General features: G+C 36.6%; 1 protein-coding gene across 11 annotated transcripts in view; it reads left to right on the top strand.

Moving 5' to 3' along the window:
• Positions 1-13,308, top strand: part of KIF16B (kinesin family member 16B) — a 141,018-nt gene that overhangs the window by 54,634 nt on the left and 73,076 nt on the right. For all 11 annotated transcript variants that reach the window (XR_008430087.1, XR_008430089.1, XR_008430088.1 and 8 more), the window contains exons 13-17: positions 5,988-6,107; positions 6,657-6,708; positions 7,903-8,040; positions 12,294-12,376; positions 12,551-12,639. Coding sequence is in view for 4 of the 11 variants with exons in the window: in XM_053938744.1 (XP_053794719.1) it covers positions 5,988-6,107; positions 6,657-6,708; positions 7,903-8,040; positions 12,294-12,376; positions 12,551-12,639 (482 nt within the window). In the remaining 7 variants the exon portion in view is untranslated. The remainder of the gene's footprint in view (positions 1-5,987; positions 6,108-6,656; positions 6,709-7,902; positions 8,041-12,293; positions 12,377-12,550; positions 12,640-13,308) is intronic.

Below are 13,308 nucleotides of genomic sequence, written 5' to 3' on the forward strand. Positions count from 1 at the left end.
CATTTGACCCTGGGATGTATAGGAAACTATTTCCTTATTTATGTAGTGTGGAAGTAAGGATTTAAATATAATAAAAAAGCTTATACCGAGGATGTGATGGAAGCAGTGGTACTGGGAGGGGAGAGAAGTTGTAGGGGTTTTTGGGAGGTGGTCCTGGTGCACATTTTTAGGCTTAATCATGTTTTATGGTTTCTTTAAATGTATTAACTGGTGAAGTTTGCTGGTATTAAAGGTAATTTTTCTAGAAGAGCATCTGAGACAGGATTGAGTGAGTCTAAAGATAACAGGAGAGTTGTTCATGGTAAATAGTTTGCAATTCAAAGGACTTAATACACTGTGGAAGAGGAGGAGGATGTCATGAGACTTTACTGTCATGAGATGCTACATCTGCATGAAAGACTCATGAATCTGGAAGGATCAGATAGATATTATGTGCAGAGAGTGGAAAAGAGGGGTGTACCTGGTGCTGGCAAAATTCTATACACACTGGGAACACACCATGGAAGTCAGCAAAGAAGATGACCTTGAGAAGGGGCGTGCTAAACCCTGGGATATGGTGAGCTTGGTCATCTCCTGGGGGGAAATGGTTGGAGTTTGGCATAGCATAACCACAGTATAGAGAATAGATACCACTGCTGCCAGTATCAATGAATAAAGGCTGGAGAAGGAAAATTATTATTTCAGCTGAATGTCAATAGTGATGAAAAGTGCTCAAGTATAAACTGGCTATTACCAAGACCAAATATTTGCAATAATTTTGCATTATATAATGGATGAGAGACTGAATGTAATCTATAAAATTACTTGTTACAGTGTTTGGGCACAGCACTTGTGACACAGGAGGTCACTTTTCAGTTGTTTCTCCTCATGTTGGAAAAATGTTGCTGGCATTTCAGGCAGAGGTAAAATTCTTCAGGTTTTCCTTTAATTACAGAACCAATCAAATCAGCTTTCTTGTGTTTTTTGGGGCTTAATGGCAGCTTTACTAATTTTTTTCTCCACTTGCCTCTTAATACTGTGAATGCAACTTCAGTAGTTGTCTGTCACATTTATAAATATAATAATTACCATGCAATGCAGTTGAAAATTCACAGGAGCAGTCATTCTGTTTATGTAGCATTTTGAGAAGAATTATATCTAGAATTATTCTAATAATTTATATTATGTAAACAGAAACAGAAGTCTGTCTGCAGTATATTCCTCTTATATCCTGCAATTTTGAATCCATTCAAAGCCTGCATTAGGACTATACCACCCAAATGATGGGAATAAGCTCCATGTAGGTGAGTTATGGTTTATTCAGCTGCACTCAATTTTAGAGTATAAAACAGGGCAAGCAGATAGCAATCCTTCTCCAGAAAACACCACATGCTTTCTGTGTCTGTGATTCTTGAAGTTAGGGAACCCAAGCAATGGATACCCTGTGTCTTTGTCCATAAGCACCTCTTTTCCTTTTATCATCTTTTTTCCAGGTAATTTCTTGCAGCCATGTAAATTATTGGTGTCTGCAGTGTCCTTGTATTTAAGAACAAGGGGTTGCTCTTTGTTTGGAACTCCTGACAATCAATTTTCTTTTCTACTTCCTCATATAAGAAACATCAAGTGAGCACCGCTTGTTTGGGAATTTCCCCCCTTGGGTTTTTTGCACATTCACCACAGTCCTGCCCACACTTTTATCTCGTTTTCTCTGTGGAAAGTTTAACTCTGGAAACTCAAACAGTGTAGCCCTCTTAGAGCACATATCTGAACTGGGTTTGAAGTGGGTTTGTCTATATTGCCATATATTCTTTGCTGTAATCCAGCAGTACTGCCGTCAGCTTCCTGTGTTTGTCCAGAACCTCTGCAATGGAACTGTGATTTTAAGTCACCTAATCTTCTATAGTCCTCTAATGGTGAATATATCAATTTCTGACTTCAGTGAGAGAAGTTTTGAATTTTCACTCATGCTGATTATGGCAGCTGAGGCTGCTTCACCCTATTTCCTCTCTCTGTTTGCATAGTCTCTTTAATATGTATCTGCTGGGTTTGGAAATAAATTTTTTCAGGAGCATCTGCATTCTGAACACTGGAATATTTTTACTTGTAAGTATGAAACATTTGTTTCCAGTGACTTAAAGGAAATGCAAAGTGAATTGAATACATAACTGGAGGAAGACCAATTAAGAACTGCACTTGTGTACAGTTTACATCTATACATTTTATAGAGGACTCAATGTTAGTGCCAGGCCATTGAGTATGGTCAGACATTTTTGTGAACTTGGGATATAATAGCATATTTTCAATAAAATCAAATGCACCCAAAGTACTTGTTAGCGTAAGAATTTTCTCATACATAGTCTGGTTAAATATTAATGCCAAGACTTTTGTCATTGCATGTTTTTGTACATAATTTTTAAATTTGGTATTATGTGGGTTTTCTTCATAATTTAAATGTAGAAATATGAACATCATACTGGCTAAGTAAATTGTCATGTTTTACTGCAAGTAAAATATGCAGTCATGTTTTACTGCAAGTCTGTACAGTGTATTCTCAGGACTGTGTACCAGCAGCTATCTGTTCAATATTTAAATAAAGGAATTGCATTTTTGCATTGGAAAGTTTGACAAAAATTGAACTCCCCTGAGAGGTACTGTTCACTGCAGTGCACTAATTACATGTAGTCTTTAATATGTGCTGGGACAATAGCAGCATAATATTCTTCTCTACTATTAGATTGGTAAAGGAATGTTAGAAATGCCTTCTGGACTTACTTTCCTTTTTAATTTAATTCAGTATCTTGTTGGCCAAAAAAAGTAAAGTTGTGTGTTTCTATTTTTGTGTGTACATTCAAAGAGATCCATTTAAAGACATCCTGTGTGTCACAGTAGTGGTCTTGATAATGGGTAGTTGTATATGATGATGATGAACTTTTCAGCTCAAGTGAGTACTTCAGTCACAGATTTGTTCTTAAACTAGCAGATCATATCTCAGTTTAGTGGTGCCACTGTGTCAGTTAATACAATAAACTTACTACATCAGTACAGAAGAAATGAGTTTTCACAAAAGCTTTTATATCTTTCATATAAATGTAAATGAATTTACCGTATCAGTCTAGTTCTGATAGCTGAGTCAGAGCTGAATTCAAAAAGATGAGAATTTAAATATACTATATAATCCCTTTATTTTAACTTTGACTTAAATATGTAGTTTTTTGTATTCTGTCTCAGAGTTACTTTCTGAGTTTCTACTCTTCAAGTGAGTCCATTTGATCTAATAGCTGCCAAAGAAGAAAAAACTTTTTCTGCTCCTATCACAGTGGTCACTTGTACCAACCAAAGTGCTCCTTTGTGGAAAATAACTCGGCTTGCTTTATATTCCCCAGCTTGTGAACACATCTTAAATACTGAGGGAGTATGTGTATACTTTTCTATTCAAGGATAGTTCAAGCTAAGAAGCATGTGGGTATATTCAGCTTTTTTCAACTGCATCTTGAGATTTTCATAAATTTTCTGAATTAGTAATTTTTAATAGGGACAGTGACCTTTCATGCTCTTGTAATTTGAGTTATGGATTCATCACTTAAGATTATGTAGCACAAATGGAAGTGAATCAAATAGTGGATTAAACCTAATAATTTCTCTGCCCCGTAACAGCTTACAGACCTTCAATTTATTTCAAAAGAGGTCTGTCCTTCTTCAAAAACATTATTCCTATGCTGTCGAGGATGAAAGGGACAGTTTGACTACTTATTTTGGCTCTTTTTCTTTTCCTTCTCTCACTGTTAGAGAACAGAGTAATAAAGATTTATTGTTGGTGATGTTTCTGTGATTTCATTTTGGGGCAGAAGTGCACAGTTTGGCTTTTGGAGGCATCTTTGCAGAAGCTTTTGAATTTGGAATTAAACTTGAACCTAGTGATGAAATTAAACTTAAACCTAGTACCTTAATCAGGTATCTGATTAAGATTCAGGTTGTTTTAGTAAATTGTATCTGAAGATAAGAGGCTATTTACAGCCCGTTTTAAGTTAAAAAATATTATAGTTAATCACAGTTACTATCTGCTGCATTTCTTATAAAATTTCCATTAACAGGATGCATTCTCCTTGTGAACGGTAGTCGTGTACAAAATGCAACTCTAGAAACTCAATTAATTTGTGTTCTTTAATTTTAGATCTGAATAAAAAAGCAATCCATCTGTTTTAAGTCACAATTATACATGATTAATTTCTTATTATAATAAGAATATGTTGAATATTGAAAGACTGGAAAATAAAGAATCATATTGTTTCTTTATTCTTAATTATTTGTGAGCTATTTTTCTCACCCAGTGATAATTTTTTTGTCTCCTGGGATGTTTATTTTTTCCTCTGTCAGGGACATTGGCAAATGCTTTGTTTTGCTGTGGAAAAAATATTCAGTTTTTAATATTTTATCAATTCCATTGGGCTGAAGGTGCTAGCAGTAACTGATCACCAGTCCTCAGGGTCTTGTCTTCTTCCTTGTCATGTGGGATCATTATAAATTATGTATAACAGTAGATGCTGCTCAGTAAATATCTAATATGTGATAGCTGTTTTTGGCTGAAATTACTTTTTCACTTGAGCAATTAATTAAGCTGTATTTTTTAGGTTTATGATGTGACTCTTCTATAATAGGAACAAATATCTGGGTGCATTGTAAATGTCTGAGCTGTACATGAATCACAGCTTATTTTTTTCTTTCTGAATGCTGGAGAACTTTTTAATTCATCTGTGACCAGAGTAGTGTTTCCCAGTTTTGTTTTGCAGAATCTTACATATTGTGTCATCATCTCATCTTGCCCAGATGTATCCATACTTGAAATTTTTAGACAGCATCAATATTGACAATGTTTTTTTTCTGCAGGGAAATGAGATTTTACATCTGCTTTCTTCTTTAGACTTGCAAGTTGCTGTATTTGGGAAAATACATATAGCAATCTATGTATTGTTTTTTCTTACAAACAGTGTGGTGTCTTTTTGGCTCTGGAGAAGGCATTTGATGACATGGAAAAGGACTAGTTATGCAGCTGTCACAAAACTTATTTTCCATTTCTATTAGCACCAGGAGAAAAGTGTGCTCCTTGAAATACACAGGAATACTTGCTGACATTGCCTCTGCTTCATGGATTGTCAGGCCTTAGCCCTTTTACACAGAAAAAACACATTTGTCTTGAAAGATTGTGTGTGTGTGGAGACATTCACAATTTCTATTGTTGTAATCTTCCAGGCCTAGAAGCCAATAGGATTCTGTTTCAACTTGAAAATTGAACTTTTTAAATACTAAAATAGATTTCAAAGCTATAATTACCTTTTTTTATTGCATAGACTATTGTGTACTACACAATACATTACTTTATCCAAGGCTGAAATCTCCCACTTGAAGTCCTGCTGAATGGTGCTTCAACCTATAGATGTCTGTACAGTGTGGCCCAAAGGAATTTTGAATAATTGAAATTATGTGCTGTGAATATTTCTTACATTTAGTTACTACTGGCAGCGTTTCTCTTCCATTGCATGATATTTCAGCTGCTTAGGTTTACTGAATTGTCAGGGGTCTGGAGTTTTTATTCTGCAAGGTTCAGCTTATTGAAAGGTCTGCTGGAAGGTTTTCAGTTTTCTGTTCTTTAGCTGTACTGAATGCTGTGGAGTTTGAAATTCTCCTTACCATTGTGAACGGTAGCACATAGCTTGCTTTCAGACAACTTGACTTTGTTACATTCTTAATTATGTTCTTTCTGTGGTATAGTTCAGCTGTTTGTCTGGTTTCCTTCAAATAACGCCTTCACAGATTTCCTCAACAGTAAGCTTAGAATGCTTAATAAAAGTAAAGAAGTCATGTTTAAAATGTAAAATCAAAAGAATTCTAAAAAATTGCTCTTCCTTTTGTGTGATATTACACAGAAGAAGTTACATTAAATATGGTTTAGAAAGAGACAGAAGAGGGGTATTTCTTGCACATCCTAATAAATAGACTTTTGTCTTTTATAGGAACAAACTTTGGCTCTGAGGAAGGAAGGGATAGGTGTTGTGTTAGATTCTGAGCTGCCTCATCTCATTGGCATTGATGACGATCTTCTCAGTACTGGTATCATCTTGTACCACTTGAAGGTAAATACACATCTGAGTTTCTGTAGCCTTTATATGCCTTGTGATTCTTTTCAGTAGAAAAATTACAGTATTGATTTGCTATCTATATATAGTGCTCATTACATTACTATGGTAAGAAAAGCTCTTCATGCTTGTCTGCTGCAGTAAGAAAAGCTCTTAAGAGGTTGGAAATGATGAAATTAAAGTATCTGTTTAGGTTTATCCTGAGAGTCAACTGGTTACCCAGCTATAGGTGTTTCATATTTTTATCTGTGTGTTTTGGTTTGTTATTAACAATGTTATAAAGCTTGACCTTAAAAACTAAATCTAGATTGTCTCAAAACTATAAAGGTTATGCACTGGACAGTTAAAACTTGAATTTGCTTATAATGGTATAAAATAAAGACTGTGAAAGCATTTTGAAAATGCTACATGATTCCTTTTTTTCATGTATGTTTAAATATATATTTCATTCTGGTTGCCCTGAGAAAGTGGAAGGATAAATTATATTCTTGTGGGGGAGATAAGGAGATTCCAACTGGAAATAATGTGTATTTCTCTCTTAATTAGGAGGGCCAAACATACGTTGGCCGAGAAGATGCTACAACAGAACAGGACATTGGTATGGAATTTGGCATTTTTATATTCTTTCTTCTTCCAGTATCCTAATATGTGAACTAAGCTTCATACGTTTTTTTCCCTTTTTCAGTTAGTTGTTCTGTGGTTTGTGTATTTTAATTTTTAGAAAATCTGAAAGCTGAATTGCATGTGATTTGCTTCAAAGAGCATGCCTTCTAGCATAGCTTGTGGGCTTTAAGTATGTTCGTATACCTGTTACTAATTGATTTCTTTCTTCTCTTGAAATAGCATCATGTAAAAATACTGTCCTTTTTTGTATAGTACCTGTCGCAATTACTGAAAAATCATTCTCTTAACCTTTGTACAATGACAGCATTGTTAGACTATTATAAGTAAGATAGTCTTGGGACTTCAGATTTGAGTTTAAAAAAATTCTGAAAATTGGTAAAAATCTACTGGTTTTTCTGTTGATTTCTTACCAATGCAACTAACTGCCAGATCTGGACTGTCCTATCACATAAGCTTTACATAAGTTCCTGGAAGGCAGTTTCATTAAGTAAACTGCATCCTTTAACTCTTGGGTGAGAATCTGAGAATCAAATAACTTGGTTTGGTAAATTTTCATGGGCCAAAAGTTGTCTGGATTTAAATTACTCTAATAAATTCCATGAAATTACCAAACTTGTGATGCCTTGTGGTATTAATACCCATAATCACACATTATTTGAAGGAAAAATGGAAAGTAGCATAACTGATTGATAAAAGCCCTGAATGCCATTGGACTTAAGAACTTCAGCCATCCTTTTGTCTAAAATGACATCTTCTATCCTGTCTTTTCAGATTTAAGCATGATTGCCCTAAGGTCTGCAAGTTTTCATTATTTCCTTGTGAAACTGGTTAAAGCATCTCTTTCTACAAATATGTGAATTGTACTTTTCTGTTTTTTATTGGAAAGAAAGGAGCATTTGCTTATCAAGCATCAAAGCACAGGAATAAAGACCATTACACACACAAAAAAAAAAGCAAAACCAACCCAGCACACTTCTTTCCACTAGAATAAAACAATAAATATTTAAGGCATGCAGGATGTGATAAAGGGAGAAAACATTGTCCAGAGTAAAGAGAAGATATACTCTCTGATATGTAGTGCAATGTGTTCTTAATAAATTATTATTAGCATGTTAATCTTACTAGTTGTGTGGAGTCTAATTATGTTATCTTATTTCTTTGTGTTTAGTTCTTCATGGCCTTGATCTGGAAAGTGAGCATTGCATCTTCGAAAATCTCAATGGTACTGTGAACCTCATCCCACTGAATGGAGCACAGTGTTCTGTGAATGGCATTCAGATTACAGAACCCACACACCTCAACCAAGGTATTACCTAGCATAATGTCATTGTTTAGGTAACCTCTTTGCTTCTTCCTGGCAGCAGCACTGTAAAAAATCTGCATGTTTATAAATGGATTATTGTTTAATTAATTTTAATTTAATGTCTTCTCAACTACAATCCAAAACCACCAGGAAAACCTCATAGTGTTTTTGTTGTCAAAGAATTGCCATATAGTGAAAAGAGAATTCATTTTTAATTTCAACCACTTCTGTCGTGGTTTGAAAGACAGGTGTCTGCCAAGGAAGGCAGGAACCTCCTTTGGAATGGAGAATATGATCCCCTTCCCTCTGAATTAGTATAACTTTGAAATTACGGGGCTTTCATGCAAAGATATGGGGAAAGGAATGACAGCTCTTTAGCAGTACGTACAGGGATAACAAGGCAGACAAACAAGGCCAGCAGCAGCACAGACGCAGTCCCAGCCTCTCGGGGCTGCAGGCACTTTCCCCTGCGGTGCAGTTCCGGGCACAGCCGGCAGGGGCGCTGCTGGCTCCCGGCCGGGCAGGGCGGGTGCGATGATTCCCCCGCGCCTGCAGGGGGCGCTGCGGAGCGAGCTCGGCCGCGTCTCCCTCACGCGGCAATGGCGGGCGGGCCGGGTGGCAAAAATGGGCTGCAGCAGGAACCTTGGAGAGGTTGCTGGAACAGCAACAGCTGGGGTAGCAAGCAAGAGGGTAGCAGAAACTCAGCAGCTGTAGCAGGGGCCGCAGGGTGTCCCGGCAGGCAGGTAGTGTGAGTTAGAGTGCAGTGAAAAAGCCTAAGGCAGTGGCAGAAGGCAGCGGATCTGGGCATTGGTAGTTGGGCTCCTCTGCGCTTTCCCAGGAGGCGTCGGTCCCGGTCTTTTCCCTTGAGGCACCTGAACAAATGGTGAGGGTCCTTTTCAAGTGAGGCAGGGTGCCAATAAGGTCCTAGCTCAATAGCTGCTCTCAGGAGCAAAGGCTCACTCACCTGTGGCAGGAGAAACCAGGCAGGGCTGGGGTCCAGCAGTGGCAATGAATTCTCCCCCACCTCAGGCAGGAGTTCGACTTTTTCCTCTGAAGCTGAGAGAGCAAGAGAGCTAGGAGATGCACCCAGGCCCCCTTTTCCCCAGCCAAATTCGTTGGTATCTCTGTCTGCTCCTCCAAGAGAAACCTCAGATAGGAGAAGTGCAGTGCCCTCTTCCCCTGAGCTTGGCAACTGCTTTTGTCTCTTAAGTACCAGTTGTTATTGTTTCTTAGCAACAAAATGGGAGAAAATTCCTTAAGAGAAAGAAACAAAAGGAAAAATCCTAAACCCCAACAACCTAATAATCTTGGTTATGATTTGATAGTTACCGTTTGATTCTGTAAGTTTTTACACAAAGTGAACTCCATGCCAGATTGCTGTTATGTTAAAAGAAAAATAATATAGATATCTACAGGACTAAAAGAATGCCAGAGACACCCCTGCCCCTCTCCCCAAGTTTCAGGTTAGTCCTACTTAATACTACTGCCAAATTCTCATGTACAACAGGAGATTGAGCTTGAGTATCTGTTTGCTGCAGCTATAGGAAATGACAAAAAGGCGGACGCTAACCCTTAGGAGGTTTAAAGAACAACAATTTTAATGTAAAAGCTTTAAAATCTGGAAATTAAGAAGCAGCCAGGACAGCTGAGAACAAAGATACATTGTGTTGGCCTGGAAAGGACTGACTGACAAGTGAGCTGGTGAGTGCTGCAGGAGAGCTGCTCGATGTTTTATCTTCCAGGAGCGCCCAGAATATCTTCCCATTTAGCAAGGAACTGAAAAAGCCTTGTTTAGGAGTGAGGCTGTGACACAGCTCAGCTGCTGAAAAACAGTCTCACATTGCTTCTCTGAAAAGATTTCAGTGAAAGCTTAGGATAACAAAAGTAGAATGCAGTGTTAAACAAGGGGATTCTTGCATCCTTTCTGAACTCTAACAAATACTCTATAAAGACTGCTTGCAGAAAGCAAGGTGTAGAGAGATAGCATTGACTTATTTTTTTTAGAGTGCCTATTTCTTCATGCAAAGAGAAAGGCATACGTGCTTGTTTCTATTACAGGGGGAAAAAAAATAAAAGCCCAGCCTCCTTGGTCTTAGGTTTGAGTAAATCTAAGCATAAATTCCTAACAACAGAAACATTGAGATTAATAGCAAATAACACTGTAAACAGTAAAAACTGAGTTGTTATGAATCATCTTTACTTTATCCTGCAGCATTTTACAGGTAGAAAATATTCAGTGTGCCTCAGAAAAAAGTAAGAGTTTGGATGCTATTTCCCTCTTTCAGATGCATATTACAACTTGATTTTTGTCCTGCAAAAAGTGGAGACATGACTTTTTTCCCTCATAAATTTCTTTAGACAAAAATTTGCAACTCAAAGGGGAAAGGGTTGCTAGGGTTGCTGAGTTGTGAAAACCAGCTGCCTAAGCTGACCTTTTGTGTGTAAGGAGACTGAGTCTGAGAGGAAGGTGACATTAGGTGTACAAAACTAATGAAATCACTAGTTCAAGGACTCGTGTGGAATCTATTTATCCCAGCTGTGTTAGCATTTAGTCTCACAGCATGAATTGACAGGGTCCTTAAATACCTGCTTTTAGGTAACACTGATTAACTGCTGATGTATTTAAATGTTTCCGTTCATCATTAATAGCTGTTCATTTGAAAATGTGTTAAATTTTTAGACCATAATGGTGTTCAAAAATAATAAGAGGCATGGCAATTAATTGCCACTTCCTTCTATGGATTTCTTTGATCATTTGCAAATTCTGGCTAATGTGGTGTTTTTGTAAAGGTAACGGAGTTAACATTCACAATTACAGTCTGTCATTTACCTTAAATATATCCTCACCTCAGAACATATTTTCAGGGGTTTGGGCCAAACTGTCAACCCTTCTGTTATTATTCTGATAACCCTAGGAGTTATTCAAATGACCCATCATTTAGGACTGACTCTCATATGCTTCCTGTCAAGTCTCTCTCTCCTGTCTTCCTTGAAATTTATGAAGATAGGGACACATATCTGTAACTATTAATTCTGAAAATCTAATTAATTTGTTTACATTGCTTCCACCTAGTGAAGTGGTCAGAAATGTTTGCAATTAATTACTTTCATCTTCACTTGAAAGCAGCTGAAAGAATTTCTTACAGATTTATGAAAGGTAATTATTTTTGAGATTTGACTGAGGTAAACTGCAAATGTAATCCAAAATTGAGGTATTGTGCAGAAAGCAATAAGTGATTGTAGTGCTTTTTGCCATTTATTTGCTAAGACTTTATTACCTAATTTGAGTTGATATTCCTAATTAAGCTAATTTTAAGAGAAGCATTCCTTGCTAAGGACATCATGTCATCAGATGGTAAGAATTTGTAGTGATGAGTTTAAGAACAGTTTTTTCATAAGTGTAACAGAGTCCTTTATAAAACTGCTTTGTACTGACTGACAGATAAATGCTTGATTCTGAGGTGGTGAACTTGGAAGACTTCCATGTTATGACAGTAGTGAGACATCACTCCTTATAACAATATACTTCTTGGTAGGGAAGTATTAATCTTGGTACCATTGTCTTTAAAATACAATAAGAATTGCTCAGGATCTCTTTATTTGTGACTATACCTTAACTGATTAAACATAATAATTGATGTGCATTGACCAAAATGAATTATTCAAAGTTCTTCCATCAGAAAAATAACTGTTGGGTATTAAAGTCTAATAATCCTGTTTTGAATAACAATAAGCTTCATTGTTCCACGTGGAGAAGAAAAATGTGAGAGTGCAAATAATGGAAATCTGGAGCTTTTAGAGTAGCTGGATTCAAACCTGACCAGTGATCAGTAGCAGATGGACAAGTTTGTTCTTGGTCACATTTATGGATGTTCCTGTTAAATCTACATCTGCTGGTGGCTTCCAAAGCAGTACTGTTAAAGAGTATATAGATCAAATTGGGGCAGCTGCTTCCTCTCCCTATGCTTATTCTTTAACTGAACTCCATGAACATGATTGACCTTGAGTCAGTCATTTTCATGCAGTGGGTGAACATGTGTGGGTTTCAGTTTTGTTTAAGTAGGAAGAGGAAGGAATAACTGAATGCATCAGTTAAGGTAGCTGTGACTATGCACGGTTATACACTTGTCAAAATGCATTTTCATTTAGTTCTTGCTTAATGGAAGTCTTTGCTTACACATTGCATGTCTCAAAAATTACCTGGTACTTCCAGCTGCAGAATGTTGTCAGTTAGTGGTGTGTGTTTTTTTCATCAGGTGCTGTTATATTACTTGGAAGAACCAATATGTTTCGCTTTAACCACCCTAAAGAAGCTGCTAAGCTAAGAGAGAAAAGAAAGGTGAGATGAAATCAGTGTTTGGTAAAACTTTTCACAACTTTATTTCTAGTATAGACATGTCTTGACTGTTGTAGGATGCCTTTTTTCATTCTCTTCATGTGCTTTACTTAATATTTCATTAAAGTAAGAGTTTTTAAGCATGTCTAATACTTTTATTTTATGGTCTGTTGTTAGAGTGGACTGCTATCTTCCTTCAGCTTGTCTATGACTGATCTTTCTAAATCTTGTGAGAATTTGTCAGCAGTTATGCTTTATAATCCAGGGTGAGTATATTCTAAAATACAGTTGCTGTAATTCCAGTCATTCTTCATTTTAGCTGTTTGAAATGTTGCAGAAGCATTATGACAAAAGCAGTTCAGCAAAATAATGACATGGCAAATTTTATGTTTGTATTTTTTTCAGAATTACAAGTTAACTATTTTTCCTGAGAAAAATGCATTTTGAATTGAAAATTAAGATTTCTTGAGTTCATATAATACCAATACAAGCATAAAAAGGCTGAGAAATTAATGTCTTGTGTTCTCTTGAGTAAGTGGCCAAATTAAAATATGGAAAAAAAGTTTTATTATGCAGTTACAATGACATAGAATGCATATGGTAGAGAAACTGTTTTTAGGGATTTTTTCACTGTCCCTAAAGTGACTTACAGAGAATTGGTGGTGTTTTGTTCTAATTTTTTTTTCAATAGCTAGGGCCTGTGTTTTGAGTATGAGACGAGGAGATTTAACACCTATGTGCTTTTGAAAAATTGACTGTAAATTGAATTATATCCTTGGATAGTGCAGCTTTATTCCCAAGTTTTACTTGGGAATCTCTCTTTATCCTTTAGGAAGATTGGACAGGTAATAATAACTTCTAGTTAAAGGATGTCTGAAAGACAGGGAGTGTGTTTAATAACACTGCTTCAAATGTGACTGTTAGTCTTTTGCTAC

This window comes from Vidua chalybeata, chromosome 3 (assembly GCF_026979565.1).
Source record: "Vidua chalybeata isolate OUT-0048 chromosome 3, bVidCha1 merged haplotype, whole genome shotgun sequence".
In the NCBI taxonomy this organism is placed as follows: domain Eukaryota; kingdom Metazoa; phylum Chordata; class Aves; order Passeriformes; family Viduidae; genus Vidua; species Vidua chalybeata.